The 14,337-nt window shown below is 44.3% G+C and overlaps 1 protein-coding gene across 1 annotated transcript; it reads right to left on the bottom strand.

Moving 5' to 3' along the window:
• Positions 1-358: 358 nt before the first annotated feature.
• Positions 359-14,291, bottom strand: LOC110490816 (glucoside xylosyltransferase 1). Its single transcript, XM_036945234.1, has 7 exons — positions 13,969-14,291; positions 8,112-8,298; positions 6,732-6,863; positions 6,255-6,506; positions 5,813-5,936; positions 4,994-5,166; positions 359-950 (listed from the first exon to the last, which is right to left on the bottom strand). The coding sequence occupies exons 1-7, from the start codon at positions 14,187-14,189 to the stop codon at positions 783-785; spliced, it is 1,257 nt and encodes a 418-aa protein (XP_036801129.1). The 5' UTR covers positions 14,190-14,291; the 3' UTR covers positions 359-782.
• Positions 14,292-14,337: the final 46 nt, after the last annotated feature.

The following is a 14,337-nucleotide window of genomic DNA, read 5'->3' as shown; positions in this document are numbered from 1 at the left end:
CAACCGGCCGTGATCAGGAGTCCCATAGGGTGGCCCACAACCGGCCGTGATCAGGAGTCCCATAGGGTGCCCACAACCGGCCGTGATCAGGAGTCCCATAGGGTGGCCCACAACCGGCTGTGATCAGGAGTCCCATAGGGTGGCCCACAACCGGCCGTGATCAGGAGTCCCATAGGGTGGCCCACAACCGGCCGTGATCAGGAGTCCCATAGGGTGGCCCACAACCGGCCGTGATCAGGAGTCCCATAGGGTGGCCCACAACCGGCCGTGATCAGGAGTCCCATAGGGTGGCCCACAACCGGCCGTGATCAGGAGTCCCATAGGGTGGCCCACAACCGGCCGTGATCAGGAGTCCCATAGGGTGGCCCACAACCGGCCGTGATCAGGAGTCCCATAGGGTGGCCCACAACTGGCCGTGATCAGGAGTCCCATAGGGTGGCCCACAACTGGCCCAGCATCGTCCGAGTTAGGGGAGGGTTTGCCCGGGGTAGGCTGATATTGTAAAATTTACATTTGTTCTTAACTGACTTGCCCAGTTAAATAAAAATGTATAAATAAATTCCTTCAGCCATGTAGCTACATGGTGCCAAGTAGTCATGAAACAGAAGACGACAAAATGAAACAGAGTAGGCACTAGCTCAACTTGTCCAATAAGAAACACCCATTTTAGTTATCCGTTGCAAAATGTTTTGCTACAGTGTGCTCTAATGAACAGAACCCAGGCCACCACCTCTCTGAACATGACAACACTATAGGACAGCCTGGAGGCCCAGGACTTCAGACTACCGTCCATGTGGAGGCTGAGCATCTCTGTTGACGTTGGCCAGGCTGTGAGCCAGTCTCTTAGTGAACAGAACATGTGATTTACCACAGTATGAACGGGTCGTCTTCAACAGCTCTTCTTCCAGTGGGACCAGCAGAGAGCTCACAGGATCCTCCCTAAATGAGTACTGAGACATAGAGCATTCTGTTATCAAACAGGCACTACGTGAAGTCCACACTTCTAGATATCTACTGCAGCTGTGGCCAGAAATTCATTACATTTTAGTCATTTGGCAGAAGCTCTTATACAGAGCGTCTTACAATCAGTACAATTCACCATTTTACAATTCACATCATTGCCTGTTTTTAATGTGTGATCAAATAGACAGGGAGTGAAACATGTTTAATAGTTGTATAAAGCCTAAGAAAGACTTCCAACCTTTCTTTTCATTGGAATAAATGTCCATGAAGCTGCTGAGGTGATGTAGAGAGAGAAAAATCCCACCTTATTATCCTCCTCGGTCCAACTACAGACACAATCAGTCTCCTCTTCCCAATAATGGAAGTACCTTTACAGCTCTCACAGGAAATCAAAGGGGATGACTATTTTACGTCCTCTCGTTTGGTTTAGTCCCTGATATTGGGTTACTAAAAGTTAAGCCCCCCCCTCCGCTCATGAAGCTCCATTTCCAATGTGTGTGTTGTTTTTATGAGGATGACGGAGCACTGTGCCAGTGGAGGCTCTACATGAACCATCAGCACTAAAACTTTACTGCTCTTTCCTGAGCCTTGGTTTAACTGCGGCTTTAATACTCTCACATATTATGTATGAGGTGTGTGTGTGTGTCAGGCGTACTGAGAGGCAAGGACGAAATATTGACCAGGCATCTTTCTGATGGACGCTCGACCCTTAGTTATAGGAAAGCAATACGAACCTGGACATTGATGATGTCATTAAACACATGCCCAGTGTCATCGATATCATTAAAACAACTGTGATCAGTTAGAACACATCCTGATGAGGAAATCTGTTTCGCTCACCACTAAAACGTGTGGAGATCTGCATAGACGTGGTCTGGACGCACAAACAAACATTTCCTTACACACCTAATACACAATCAATGAAAGACAATCACGTTGTTTTACCATCTGTAAACCCTTATCTGTGATCGTTGAGTTGACCTGTCGTATGGCATCGTAGACAACACTGATCTGTGATCGTTTAGCCTACCTGTCGTATGGCATCGTAGATGGCCCAGAAGGCAGGCTGAAATACTGCTCTGTGATCGTTTAGCCTACCTGTCGTATGGCATCGTAGATGGCCCAGAAGGCAGGCTGAAATACTGCTCTGTGATCGTTTAGTTGACCTGTCGTATGGCATCGTAGATGGCCCAGAAGGCAGGCTGAAATACTGATCTGTGATCGTTTAGCCTACCTGTCGTATGGCCTCGTAGATGGCCCAGAAGGCAGGCTGAAATACTGCTATGTGATCGTTTAGTTGACCTGTCGTATGGCATCGTAGATGGCCCAGAAGGCAGGCTGAAATACTGCTCTGTGATCGTTTAGCCTACCTGTCGTATGGCATCGTAGATGGCCCAGAAGGCAGGCTGAAATACTGCTCTGTGATCGTTTAGTTGACCTGTCGTATGGCATCGTAGATGGCCCAGAAGGCGGGCTGAAATCCTGCTCTGTGATCGTTTAGTTGACCTGTCGTATGGCATCGTAGATGGCCCAGAAGGCAGGCTGAAATACTGCTATGTGATCGTTTAGCCTACCTGTCGTATGGCGTCGTAGACTACACTGATCCGTGATCGCTTAGTTTACCTGTCGTACGGCTTCGTAGACTACCCTGATCTGTGATCGCTTAGTTTACCTGTCGTACGGCTTCGTAGACTACCCTGATCTGTGATCGCTTAGTTTACCTGTCGTACGGTGTCGTAGACTACACTGATCTGTGATCGTTTAGTTTACCTGTCGTACGGAGTCGTAGACTACACTGATCTGTGATCGTTTAGTTTACCTGTCGTACGGTGTCGTAGACTACACTGATCTGTGATCGTTTAGTTTACCTGTCGTACGGCGTCGTAGACTACACTGATCTGTGATCGTTTAGTTTACCTGTCGTACGGCGTCGTAGACTACACTGATCTGTGATCGTTTAGTTTACAGTGCCTTGCGAAAGTATTCGGCCCCCTTGAACTTTGCGACCTTTTGCCACATTTCAGGCTTCAAACATAAAGATATAAAACTGTATTTTTTTGTGAAGAATCAACAACAAGTGGGACACAATCATGAAGTGGAATGACATTTATTGGATATTTCAAACTTTTTTAACAAATCAAAAACTGAAAAATTGGGCGTGCAAAATTATTCAGCCCCTTTACTTTCAGTGCAGCAAACTCTCTCCAGAAGTTCAGTGAGGATCTCTGAATGATCCAATGTTGACCTAAATGACTAAAGATGATAAATACAATCCACCTGTGTGTAATCAAGACTCCGTATAAATGCACCTGCACTGTGATAGTCTCAGAGGTCCGTTAAAAGCGCAGAGAGCATCATGAAGAACAAGGAACACACCAGGCAGGTCCGAGATACTGTTGTGAAGAAGTTTAAAGCCGGATTTGGATACAAAAAGATTTCCCAAGCTTTAAACATCCCAAGGAGCACTGTGCAAGCGATAATATTGAAATGGAAGGAGTATCAGACCACTGCAAATCTACCAAGACCTGGCCGTCCCTCTAAACTTTCAGCTCATACAAGGAGAAGACTGATCAGAGATGCAGCCAAGAGGCCCATGATCACTCTGGATGAACTGCAGAGATCTACAGCTGAGGTGGGAGACTCTGTCCATAGGACAACAATCAGTCGTATATTGCACAAATCTGGCCTTTATGGAAGAGTGGCAAGAAGAAATCCATTTCTTAAAGATATCCATAAAAAGTGTTGTTTAAAGTTTGCCACAAGCCACCTGGGAGACACACCAAACATGTGGAAGAAGGTGCTCTGGTCAGATGAAACCAAAATTGAACTTTTTGGCAACAATGCAAAACGTTATGTTTGGCGTAAAAGCAACACAGCTGAACACACCATCCCCACTGTCAAACATGGTGGTGGCAGCATCATGGTTTGGGCCTGCTTTTCTTCAGCAGGGACAGGGAAGATGGTTAAAATTGATGGGAAGATGGATGGAGCCAAATACAGGACCATTCTGGAAGAAAACCTGATGGAGTCTGCAAAAGACCTGAGACTGGGACGGAGATTTGTCTTCCAACAAGACAATGATCCAAAACATAAAGCAAAATCTACAATGGAATGGTTCAAAAATAAACATATCCAGGTGTTAGAATGGCCAAGTCAAAGTCCAGACCTGAATCCAATCGAGAATCTGTGGAAAGAAGTGAAAACTGCTGTTCACAAATGCTCTCCATCCTACCTCACTGAGCTCGAGCTGTTTTGCAAGGAGGAATGGGAAAAAATTTCAGTCTCTCGATGTGCAAAACTGATAGAGACATACCCCAAGCGACTTACAGCTGTAATCGCAGCAAAAGGTGGCGCTACAAAGTATTAACTTAAGAGGGCTGAATAATTTTGCACGCCCAATTTGTCAGTTTTTGATTTGTTAAAAAAGTTTGAAATATCCAATAAATGTCGTTCCACTTCATGATTGTGTCCCACTTGTTGTTGATTCTTCACAAAAAAATACAGTTTTATATCTTTATGTTTGAAGCCTGAAATGTGGCAAAAGGTCGCAAAGTTCAAGGGGGCCGAATACTTTCGCAAGGCACTGTACCTGTCGTACGGCGTCGTAGACTACACTGATCTGTGATCGTTTAGTTTACCTGTCGTACGGCGTCGTAGACTACACTGATCTGTGATCGTTTAGTTTACCTGTCGTACGGTGTCGTAGACTACACTGATCTGTGATCGTTTAGTTTACCTGTCGTACGGCGTCGTAGACTACACTGATCTGTGATCGTTTAGTTCACCTGTCGTACGGCGTCGTAGACTACACTGATCTGTGATCGTTTAGTTTACCTGTCGTATGGCGTCGTAGACTACACTGATCTGTGATCGTTTAGTTTACCTGTCGTACGGAGTCGTAGACTACACTGATCTGTGATCGTTTAGTTTACCTGTCGTATGGCGTCGTAGACTACACTGATCTGTGATCGTTTAGTTTACCTGTTGTACGGAGTCGTAGACTACACTGATCTGTGATCGTTTAGTTTACCTGTCGTATGGCGTCGTAGACGGCCCTGAAGGCAGGCTGTTTGAGGTCATGGTACACTCCTCTGTTCCCGTGCAGGATAAAGATACCCTCCTCCTCCGCGGAGCCACAGTTACTGCCGTAGATACAGTGGTCTGGACGGTAGTTCCAGTGGCAGGGGACTTCCAACAGACACTCTGGAGAGGGAGAGACAAGGGCTAGTTTAGAGGGGCACAAAGCCAATACGTCTGGTTGTCTTCTGGCCCTGGAGCTTAGTTGATCATCTCGACACACACCTTATTACCCAGGTAAACAATAAGACAAGACACTGCTGCCCTGCAAGGCTGGAGCTGGGATACCTGCCACAGCTATTACATTTAAAAGGTTCATGTTTCTAATCAAATCACATTTCATTTGTCACGTGCCGAATACAACAAGTGTAGTAGACAGTGAAATGCTTACTTACAAGCATATAACCAACAATGCTTTAAAAAAGTGTTATAGAAAATAAAATGAACAAATAATTAAACAGCAGCAGTAAAATCATATTGAATGGTGTGTTAAACAGCTGTGTGTTGAGAGTTGAGTCTCTCCAAGGTTGGGCCTCCTTTCTAGGGAATTGTTCCTAGCCACCGTCCTTCTACATCTGCATTGCTTGCTGTTTGGGGTTTTAGGCTGGGTTTCTGTACAGCACTTTGAGATATCAGCTGATGTAAGAAGGGCTTTATAAATACATTTGATTTGATGTTTCTACTATAACAACCATATACACTGGTATATGACTATATGTAATGTGTCTCATCATGTGGTGTAATAAGGGAGGTACTGAGCTGTGAGTCTCACCAGGGTTGTGATGGAAGATGATGTTGAGCAGGTCCTGGTCTCCCCAGGTCATGTTTAGTTTATATTTCTGCAGCAGGGGCATCAGCAGCTCCTCCCACCTCAGACCCACTGACGTCATGTCATTCTGATCACACAGAACAGGATAGAGGGTGTGTTACATTGTGGAAAACAAGCTAAGTGTCAAATCAAAGTGCCTGTGCAAACATCTTAAATTATGATGTTTGTTTGTCATTCATTCAACAAGGATACATTTATTGCAGAAAATCTCGATTCTCCCATCTCTGGATGACATTATATCTGAATATATTGCAAAGGGGACCTCTGCTGGTCAAAGTTTATATTACATCTGACTGTATTGCAATGGTGACCTCTGCTGGTCGAAGTTTATATTACCCCTGAATGTATTGCAATGGTGACCTCTGCTGGTCAAAGTTTATATTACCTTGAAGTATGTGGCCCTGATGCGTGTCATGTTCATGAGCATGACTCCAGAGTTGATGCCCGTCCTGCCATAGTAGGGGTGGCGGGCGAAGCGGCTGTACCAGGCGATGCGTGGCTCCTCGTGCTCCGGCGCCATGGCGGCCAGCTGGGTAGCGTTGAAGTGAGCTAGCAGGGACCACAGAGCGTCTACAGGCTGGAGGAACAAGATGTCCGAGTCCACGTAGACTAGAGAATCCACCTCCTTTAGGATGAGCTGGGGAACAGAAACAGAGGTTAGAGGTCAGGAACAAGATGTCTGAGTCCACCTCCTTTAGGATCAACTGAAGACAAGAGAGAATCAGAAACAGACAACCCATTTAGCAGTGTACACATGTACAGTAACATTTTTACTCCAAGATATTATTCTGAGGCCATGGAAACCATCATCACGCTAATATTTAATTAAACAAAATGGAATTTCTCCAGCTACGAAACTCACAGGCAGGAATAGTCTCTGAGAAGCACATGGTTTGAAGAGCTTCTTCCACTCTCCAGCATTCTCACGGGGGAAGGTGATGGGGTACAGAGTGTAGTTAAACCTGGAACGGAATGAACCTGGCCACGACTCTAACTAAACACAGAACAAAGCAAACAGACAAGTGTTATTACACAGAGGTTTTAAAAAGAGGTAAATACTCAGTTTATAGACAGGATAGATAACCTCTAGGCCACGGAGGTCTGAGTGTCGGCAGGTTTTCGCTCCTCCCTTGTACTTGATTGACGAATTCAGGTCACTAATTAGTAAGGAACTCCCCACACCTGATTGTCTAGGCCTTAATTGAAAGGAAAAAACAAAAACCTGCAGAACCTGGGCCCTCCATGGAGTTAGTTATTCACCCCTGGTCTAGGTTATACACTGAGTACACCAAACATGAGGAACACCTTCCCAATATTGAGTTACATCCCCCTTTTCCTTCAGAACAGCCTCAATTTGTCAGGGAATGGACTCTAAGAGGTGTGGAAAGCATTCCACAGGGAGGCTGGCCCACGTTGACTCCAATGCTTCCCACAGTTGTGTCAAGTTGGCTGGATGTCCTTTTGGTGGTGGATCATTCTTGATATACACAGGAAACTGTTTAGCGTTTTAATTTGATTTATTTAACCTTCATTTAACTAGGCAAGTCATTTAAAAACAAATTCTTATTTTACAATGACGGCCTACCCCGGCCAAACCCTCCCCTAACCTGGACGACGCTGGGCCAATTGTGTGCTGCCCTATGGGACTCCCGATCAGTCGGTTGTGATACAGCCTGGGATCGAACCAGGGTCTGTAGTGACGCCTCTAGCACTGAGATGCAGTGCCTTAGACCGCTGCGCCACTCGGAAGCCGTAAGCTCATCATATTAGCATTGCGGTTCTTAACACAAACCAGTACGCCTGGCATCTACTACCGTTCCCAATTCAAAAGGCACTTCAATCTTTTGTCTAGCCCATTCACCCTCTGAAGGCCACATATACACAATTCATGTCTCAATGCTTAAAAATCCTTCTTTAACCTGTCTCCTCACCTTCATCTACACTGATTGAAGTGGCTTTAACAGGTGACATCAACAAGGGATCATAGCTTTCACCTGGATTCACCTGGTCAGTCTGTTATGGAAAGAGCAGCTGTTCAGTGTTTTCTATTCTGTGTGTATCATGTACACTGGACCAAATGGGACTTTATTGAAGCCTATATGTTAGAGTTGTGATGTAGATGCTATTACATTATCATAGTAGGACATGATATTACAACGTCATTATCACATCTCATTACTACCACATTATTATGCTTCCAATCACAGGCTATAGGCCTTGTAGTGCATCCAGTCCAACTCACAGCTTCTATAAAGCTGGCGTGCAGCTGGTCTTCAGCGAAGATGTGTAGGCACAGTGGTTTGATGCTGAGCATAACAGCAGACTTCAGCATGGTGAGAGTCTCCTCTAGTCTCTGTCCGCAGGCCACGACAGCCAGGTGCATGGCTGCAGCCGTCCTCACACGGCCCTCTGCTTTCCTCATGATGTACCTGCCAATAAAGACAAGTATGCTACAGTCAAACCAACGTTTGTTTCATTTAAAAGGTTAAAACCTTTGTCAATGATTTGTGCCAGGTTCACCAACTGGTTCGGAGGATTTGAAAAGGCTATTCTTCTCCTCTCATCACACAGCAATCCAGATGCCTGTCACCGCCAGCTAAACCTGACAGCCGACAGAGATCCCTTGCTTGACTGAAGAGAGACAAAGCAGCAAGGTGAGCATTTAAAAGTTGTTGTAGGAGAGAAGGGGGTGTGTTCGTCTAGGCAACCGGATTATCTTGTTTGTCATTCACACTAGTTTGTTGACTGTAACAAACTGTTAAAGGCCATAAGCACCCGTTTAATTGCATATCCTGTTGCTTAGCAATCCAGCAGAGACCACTGAAGTTGGCCAACAGATATTTAACTTCCATTTCAACAACTGGGGCCTGTTGCACAAAAGTAGAATTAAGACATCCGGGATAAATGACTCAGCTGAGCTCAATGAAGCCAAAACATGTGCGTCCAGGCTTAATTGGTTGCACAAAGACCAAGCCAGGATGAGCAGACACGGATTCATTAAGCCAGGTGAAACCAATCCTGGATAGGTGCGCGCTCACGGCTCACTCAAATAGACCCCGCCACAGATCACAGATTAACTGATTTACCATGGCAACTAGAGCCGCGTACTTTTCCCCGTCGGAAGCACAAATCCTCATGGAGGCATACGAGGAGGTAAAAGATATAATTAAGAAGAAAGGCAACACCGCCACAGTGATAAAGCAAAGAGAAAAAGCGTGGCAAAGTATTGCAGACCGCCTGAATGCGTAAGTAGTGCACAATTACACACTCACCGCTCCGCTGAAACATCACAATTACAATTCAAATATTTAATTCACATCTCCAAAAATGCAGTTGTACTGTAATTATGAAACGGTTAATTTTTTTTATTGAAATGCACTGCAGATATGAGTGAAATTGTGTAAAGTAACTCCATCACACTGTATAAAGCTATGATAAAATTTTTGATATTTTTACTGAAAACAAGACAAAAATACCAAGTAATTTTTTGCAGTGTGACTCCATTAAGTGTGTGTGTGTGTGTGTGTAGATTAAACATGAACGGGCCAAAACGGACATGGCAGCAGGTCAAAATCAAATACAAGAACATTCTGCAGAATGGTATGGTCCCTGACTAATATTTAACAAAGCACAAGCATATATTGTACCCAGAAGGTGCCTGCTCACACATTGTCTGTACTGTTTTAGCAGTGAAAAAGAATACCCACAGACATGGCACGGGTGGTGGGTCACCAAAGGCTGACCTTACCCCAGCAGAGGACATGGCCTTGGAGCTAAATAAAGGCAGGCCCGTCTTAGAGGGGATCCCTGGGGGGAAAGAGACGAGCATAGGTTCCTCCCAAGATGCCACCCGCTTCATTCAAGGTATGTCCTTCCATCTCTACATGGGATACAACCACATTCATATTGAATCAATTTGGACTGTCTGACTTTGGTTTACCTATTGCCTTGCAGTGTCTGGCAGCACTGTGTTCCTGTTAGAGCCACCAGCACAAGCACCAGACGATGCTGATCCAGTGAGTACTCCATCAAAGGCATACTGTAGGCCTGGCATGTCTTGTCTACTAGCTTCAATATGAATCCGATTAAATGTGATAGGGTGAAGGCCCCAGTGCAGCAGCAACAGCACATGATGGAGACGATGATGAGGAGGAGACCATCTCTCTGGATTCCAGAAGGCATGAGGTATCATGTTAAGACTGTGAAAGTACTATTTACTCTACAATGGTGAGGAGTCCTCATCAAAATCAAAAAATCGAATTTCTTTTACAGGACCCAGATGCTATACAGTGGGAAAACCAGCCTGGCAACATAGTGCGTATTAATAAAAGGACACCACATCCTGCCAAATTCCAGCTGCGCTAATTGTATTGTGTTCACAGAGCTCACAAGCTATCAGAAAGTTGTATGGCAACCACCTCCGGTGCCAAATAGAACTGGCAGACATAGACATTCAGTACAAGAAGAAAAAGATGGAAAATCTTGCACTGGAGTTCGAAATAAAAAAGAGGACAATTAGGAAACTGGACCTTGAAATAAAAAAACTTGAGAGGGAGGTGAGATATGCCTTCAATGTACACTGTATGCTAACTGTAACACAAATGTATTAATCATTATTTTTCTTTCCTCCCCCAGCTCCAAGAAGATGACACAGCTCAAAATAAAAATTAGGTATATTCTCGTAAAGTCAAGTGAGCCATGACATATGAGCTCTTATTGTGAGCACACAGGACGGTGGCATCTTTCTAAGGTTTTTTTTATTTTCCCAGCAATCAGTACAACCAAGTCATCGTTATAAGGCATCGCCCTCTTTTGCCCACCCCCCCCCAGCACCAGGTGTGGCCACTAGCCTATATGAAGGCCCAAAATTGTGTGTTCCTTTCTGCTCTGACAATGGCATGCCCATTCGTGCGAGATGTGGTGGATGAAGAAGCACTTGTGCTGAGGAGAGCCTTCAGGTGAGAAAGGGTCTTCAGGGACCGGTTGGACCCACTGGCCTTCCCTGATGACCATCTATATGAAAGATACAGGTTTTCTGCAGATGGCATCAGGTATCTATGCAGACTACTGGGTCCCAGGATTAAGCACCGCACTGCACGGAGCCATGCACTGAGTGTGGAGCAAATGGTTTGTGTGGCCTTGCGCTTTTTTGCTAGTGGAGCCTTCCTGTACTCAGTGGGGGATGCAGAACAGCTGAACAAGGCCACAATTTGCCGCACAATAAGGAGTGTGTGTCTGGCTATCAAAGCATTAGCAGATGTCTTCATCTCCTTCCCTGGCCACAGAAGACTCTGTGACATCAAAGAGGAGTTCTATAGGATTGCAGGTAAGAGGATCTACAAATTACAGGACAACTGTTAACACATAGTAGGATACTCATTACTTTGTGTGACAGGTTTCCCCAATGTCATTGGTGCAGTGGACTGCACACACATAAGGATAAAAGCCCCCTCAGGTGCCCATGAGGCCGATTTTGTGAATAGGAAATCCTTTCACAGCATTAATGTTCAGGTGAACATAACTTTTTGATATTGTCCATTGACGAACACTCTGCATTGCCAGTGATGTGCATTGATTGGTGTAATATTCCTCATCTTATGATTTCAGATGGTCTGCAATGCTGACTGTGTGATCAGCAATGTTGTGGCAAAATGGCCTGGCTCAGTCCATGACTCCAGAATCTTTCGGGCCTCTGAAATCTATCAGTGCCTATCACAAGGTAAGCCACACAACCCCTATTTATAACCATCATGGCTGTGTCAAGAATATCACTGTGTTTATGAGGTAGTAATGATGAGATTTTGTGTTGACAGGTGAATTCTCTGGTGTGTTGCTGGGAGACAGGGGGTATGGCTGCCAGCCTTTTCTCCTGACACCTTTCACAGACCCCCAGGAAGCACAGCAGGCCTACAACCATGCCCATGCCAGGACCAGGGCCAGAGTTGAAATGACCTTTGGCCTCCTGAAGGCACGCTTTCACTGCCTTCACAAATTAAGGGTCAGCCCTGTTAGGGCATGTGATATTACTGTGGCTTGTGCTGTCCTCCACAATGTGGCCTGCCTGAGGAAGGAGAGGGCCCCCAGAGTGCCACCAGCCATGGACTGGGACAATCCGGCAATCTTCCCTGATGACGACAGTGGTCGGCTGCTGAGGGACCAATATGTGTTGAATTATTTTAGTTAGTATGTGTGCTTTCAATTTTGGTTAAATATGTCCTGCGGTGGCAGAGGAATTTGGGTTTTTTTGGGTTCGTTTTTTTGACGAATTTGGCCTCTTATGATGTTTGTGCGGTATACTGTGTGTAATACAAGGCTGCAGGGAGGCTACTGCATCCATTCATTTGTCTGTTCAGTTGATGTGTATGGATTTGTCCTGCATTTATTTTAGTGTGCAGACATGCAGGGTGTGTTATACACATTCAAAGGTCTGTATATGTATCATTTTGTATAATATGCTTAGATTCTGTGCTTTCCATCTTGTAGAGTCACTGTGACTTCAGTTTTGAAAGGAGCTGATGGTTTACCTGCTTTGTTTTGTCCTTATTCAATAAAGGAACATAATGTTACACATTGTGTTTTTATATTCATATGGAATGTGTATTTGTTTATATGACAGAGTACTAGGGCCACACTGAAGAAAAAGGATAAAGTCATAAATTTATGAGGCTGGTTCTTTCTGCAGAAAAGCTACATATTGTTTTTACAGTTTTGATACTTATGACAATGTGATACTTAATATTCTGGCACATCAGCATGTCTTTGTTTATGAAACCATACTGAAGTACAATTTCACGAAATGCCCCACATCTGTCATTTTAACAACTGTCCTCCTTTAAAACAACTGGTTACAATATTATGACTTGTGTTTTTCCCCTCTGTGGCCCTAATATTCTAGCATTTTATATATAGCCTTATAGTCTATGGGAAACTGTAAATTATCTAATGATAGCAACATCATCTAAAAATCATTTTTTATCCAAAATCATTGAAATTAATGATCACAAACGTTTAAATAACAGTGGGTCTAGTTATATGTGATAACAATGTATAGTGAGCAGTGAAATAACTATTGGTTTCCATTTGTGGTGACTGCTGACTGACATTAGGGATGAGATTAAATAGATCCTGGAATTTAGCCTGGTCTGGAGCAGGCTAGCTCCACAGAATAAATCTCCATGGTAATTTATACCATAACATATCCTCCTGCCCCCTATCCATCTTTAGTGCAACCGGATTACGGATCAATTGAGCCAGGATCACCAAGATATCCTGGCTTAATCCCTTATCCTAGTTTTGTGCAACAGGCCCCTGCACTCTGTTTTCCTGTTATTATTATTATTATTATTATTATTATTCAGTGGTAATGCTTTTCTGTTGTAGACTACCGACTCATGCCCACATGTGTTTGTCTCAAAACATCTGCAACTAGTATTTCTTTTTATTTAACCTTTATTTAACTAGGCAAGTCAGTTAATTAAGAATACTTTCGTATTTACAATGTCGGTCCCCTAGTAGGTCAGCCAGCACCACCACAAAGTGTTGGTCAAAAGGGTGAAGGAAAACCAATCAGCTATGAAAATAAATCTCTTGATGTTGTGGAAATAACTCAACAGTCAAGTCACGAAGAAATATATGTTATTGAACCTCCATGCGCGCTAGTGAACCTCATTCAACCAGTCAACTTTCCCGCAGAAAAATGCGTATGTTTCTTTATTACAGGTACATACACGCTATATTGAGCTTGTTTCGCTATATTGAGCTTGTTTCGCTATATTTACATTTCTTTGCGAGAAGCAATTGATCCTAATGTTGTTGTTTGGGCTGGAACTGCAAGTACACAGTGTCCATGACCATAGTGAACGTGGGAAGGATGCAGAAAGTTAACCAGAGGAATTGTTACAATTAGTCTTGTCGCAGTATATTTGTTGATACTGATACTATTGTGGAGACACATCTGTCAATGGTGCACATTCCAATACATTACTTGCAGAGGAAATATTTGTTCACCAAGAAAGTTATGCATTCGTTTAGTTTGAAGCCTTTTGAAGTGTATTACAATCTAGCTATATAATAAGCAGTGTAACTATCAGCCAGTGTACCAGTGTTGATCGCCTGGTTCTGCTTCGTCTGGGCCTCGCCTGGTTTCTTGTCCAATGTCGCTTCGCTTAGAGGCCGCGGCTCGATGGAGGAAAGTCTTCTCACCCAGTCCTCCTCCTCCTCCGACCGACAGATCTGAATAAAATAGTTTACTATACACGTACAAGGCCGAGAACACGGCAAACAACATGCACACGAGGAATGCACGAATGTAGCGGCGCATTATTAAAAGTAAAAGCGCTTTCAGAACTCGACGTCATGACACAGAACGAAGCTGGCTGCTACCATTCACACTGCAGGCAAGACACTGTTCTGTGAGAACCATTGGGGGAAGGGAGGGGTATAAATAACAGTGAATCCCTTTCCCGGTC

Source organism: Oncorhynchus mykiss, chromosome 15 (genome assembly GCF_013265735.2).
Source record: "Oncorhynchus mykiss isolate Arlee chromosome 15, USDA_OmykA_1.1, whole genome shotgun sequence".
Classification (NCBI taxonomy): domain Eukaryota; kingdom Metazoa; phylum Chordata; class Actinopteri; order Salmoniformes; family Salmonidae; genus Oncorhynchus; species Oncorhynchus mykiss.
The sequence above is the reverse complement of the archived record's forward strand: the minus strand, read 5'-3'. Positions and strand labels throughout refer to the sequence as shown.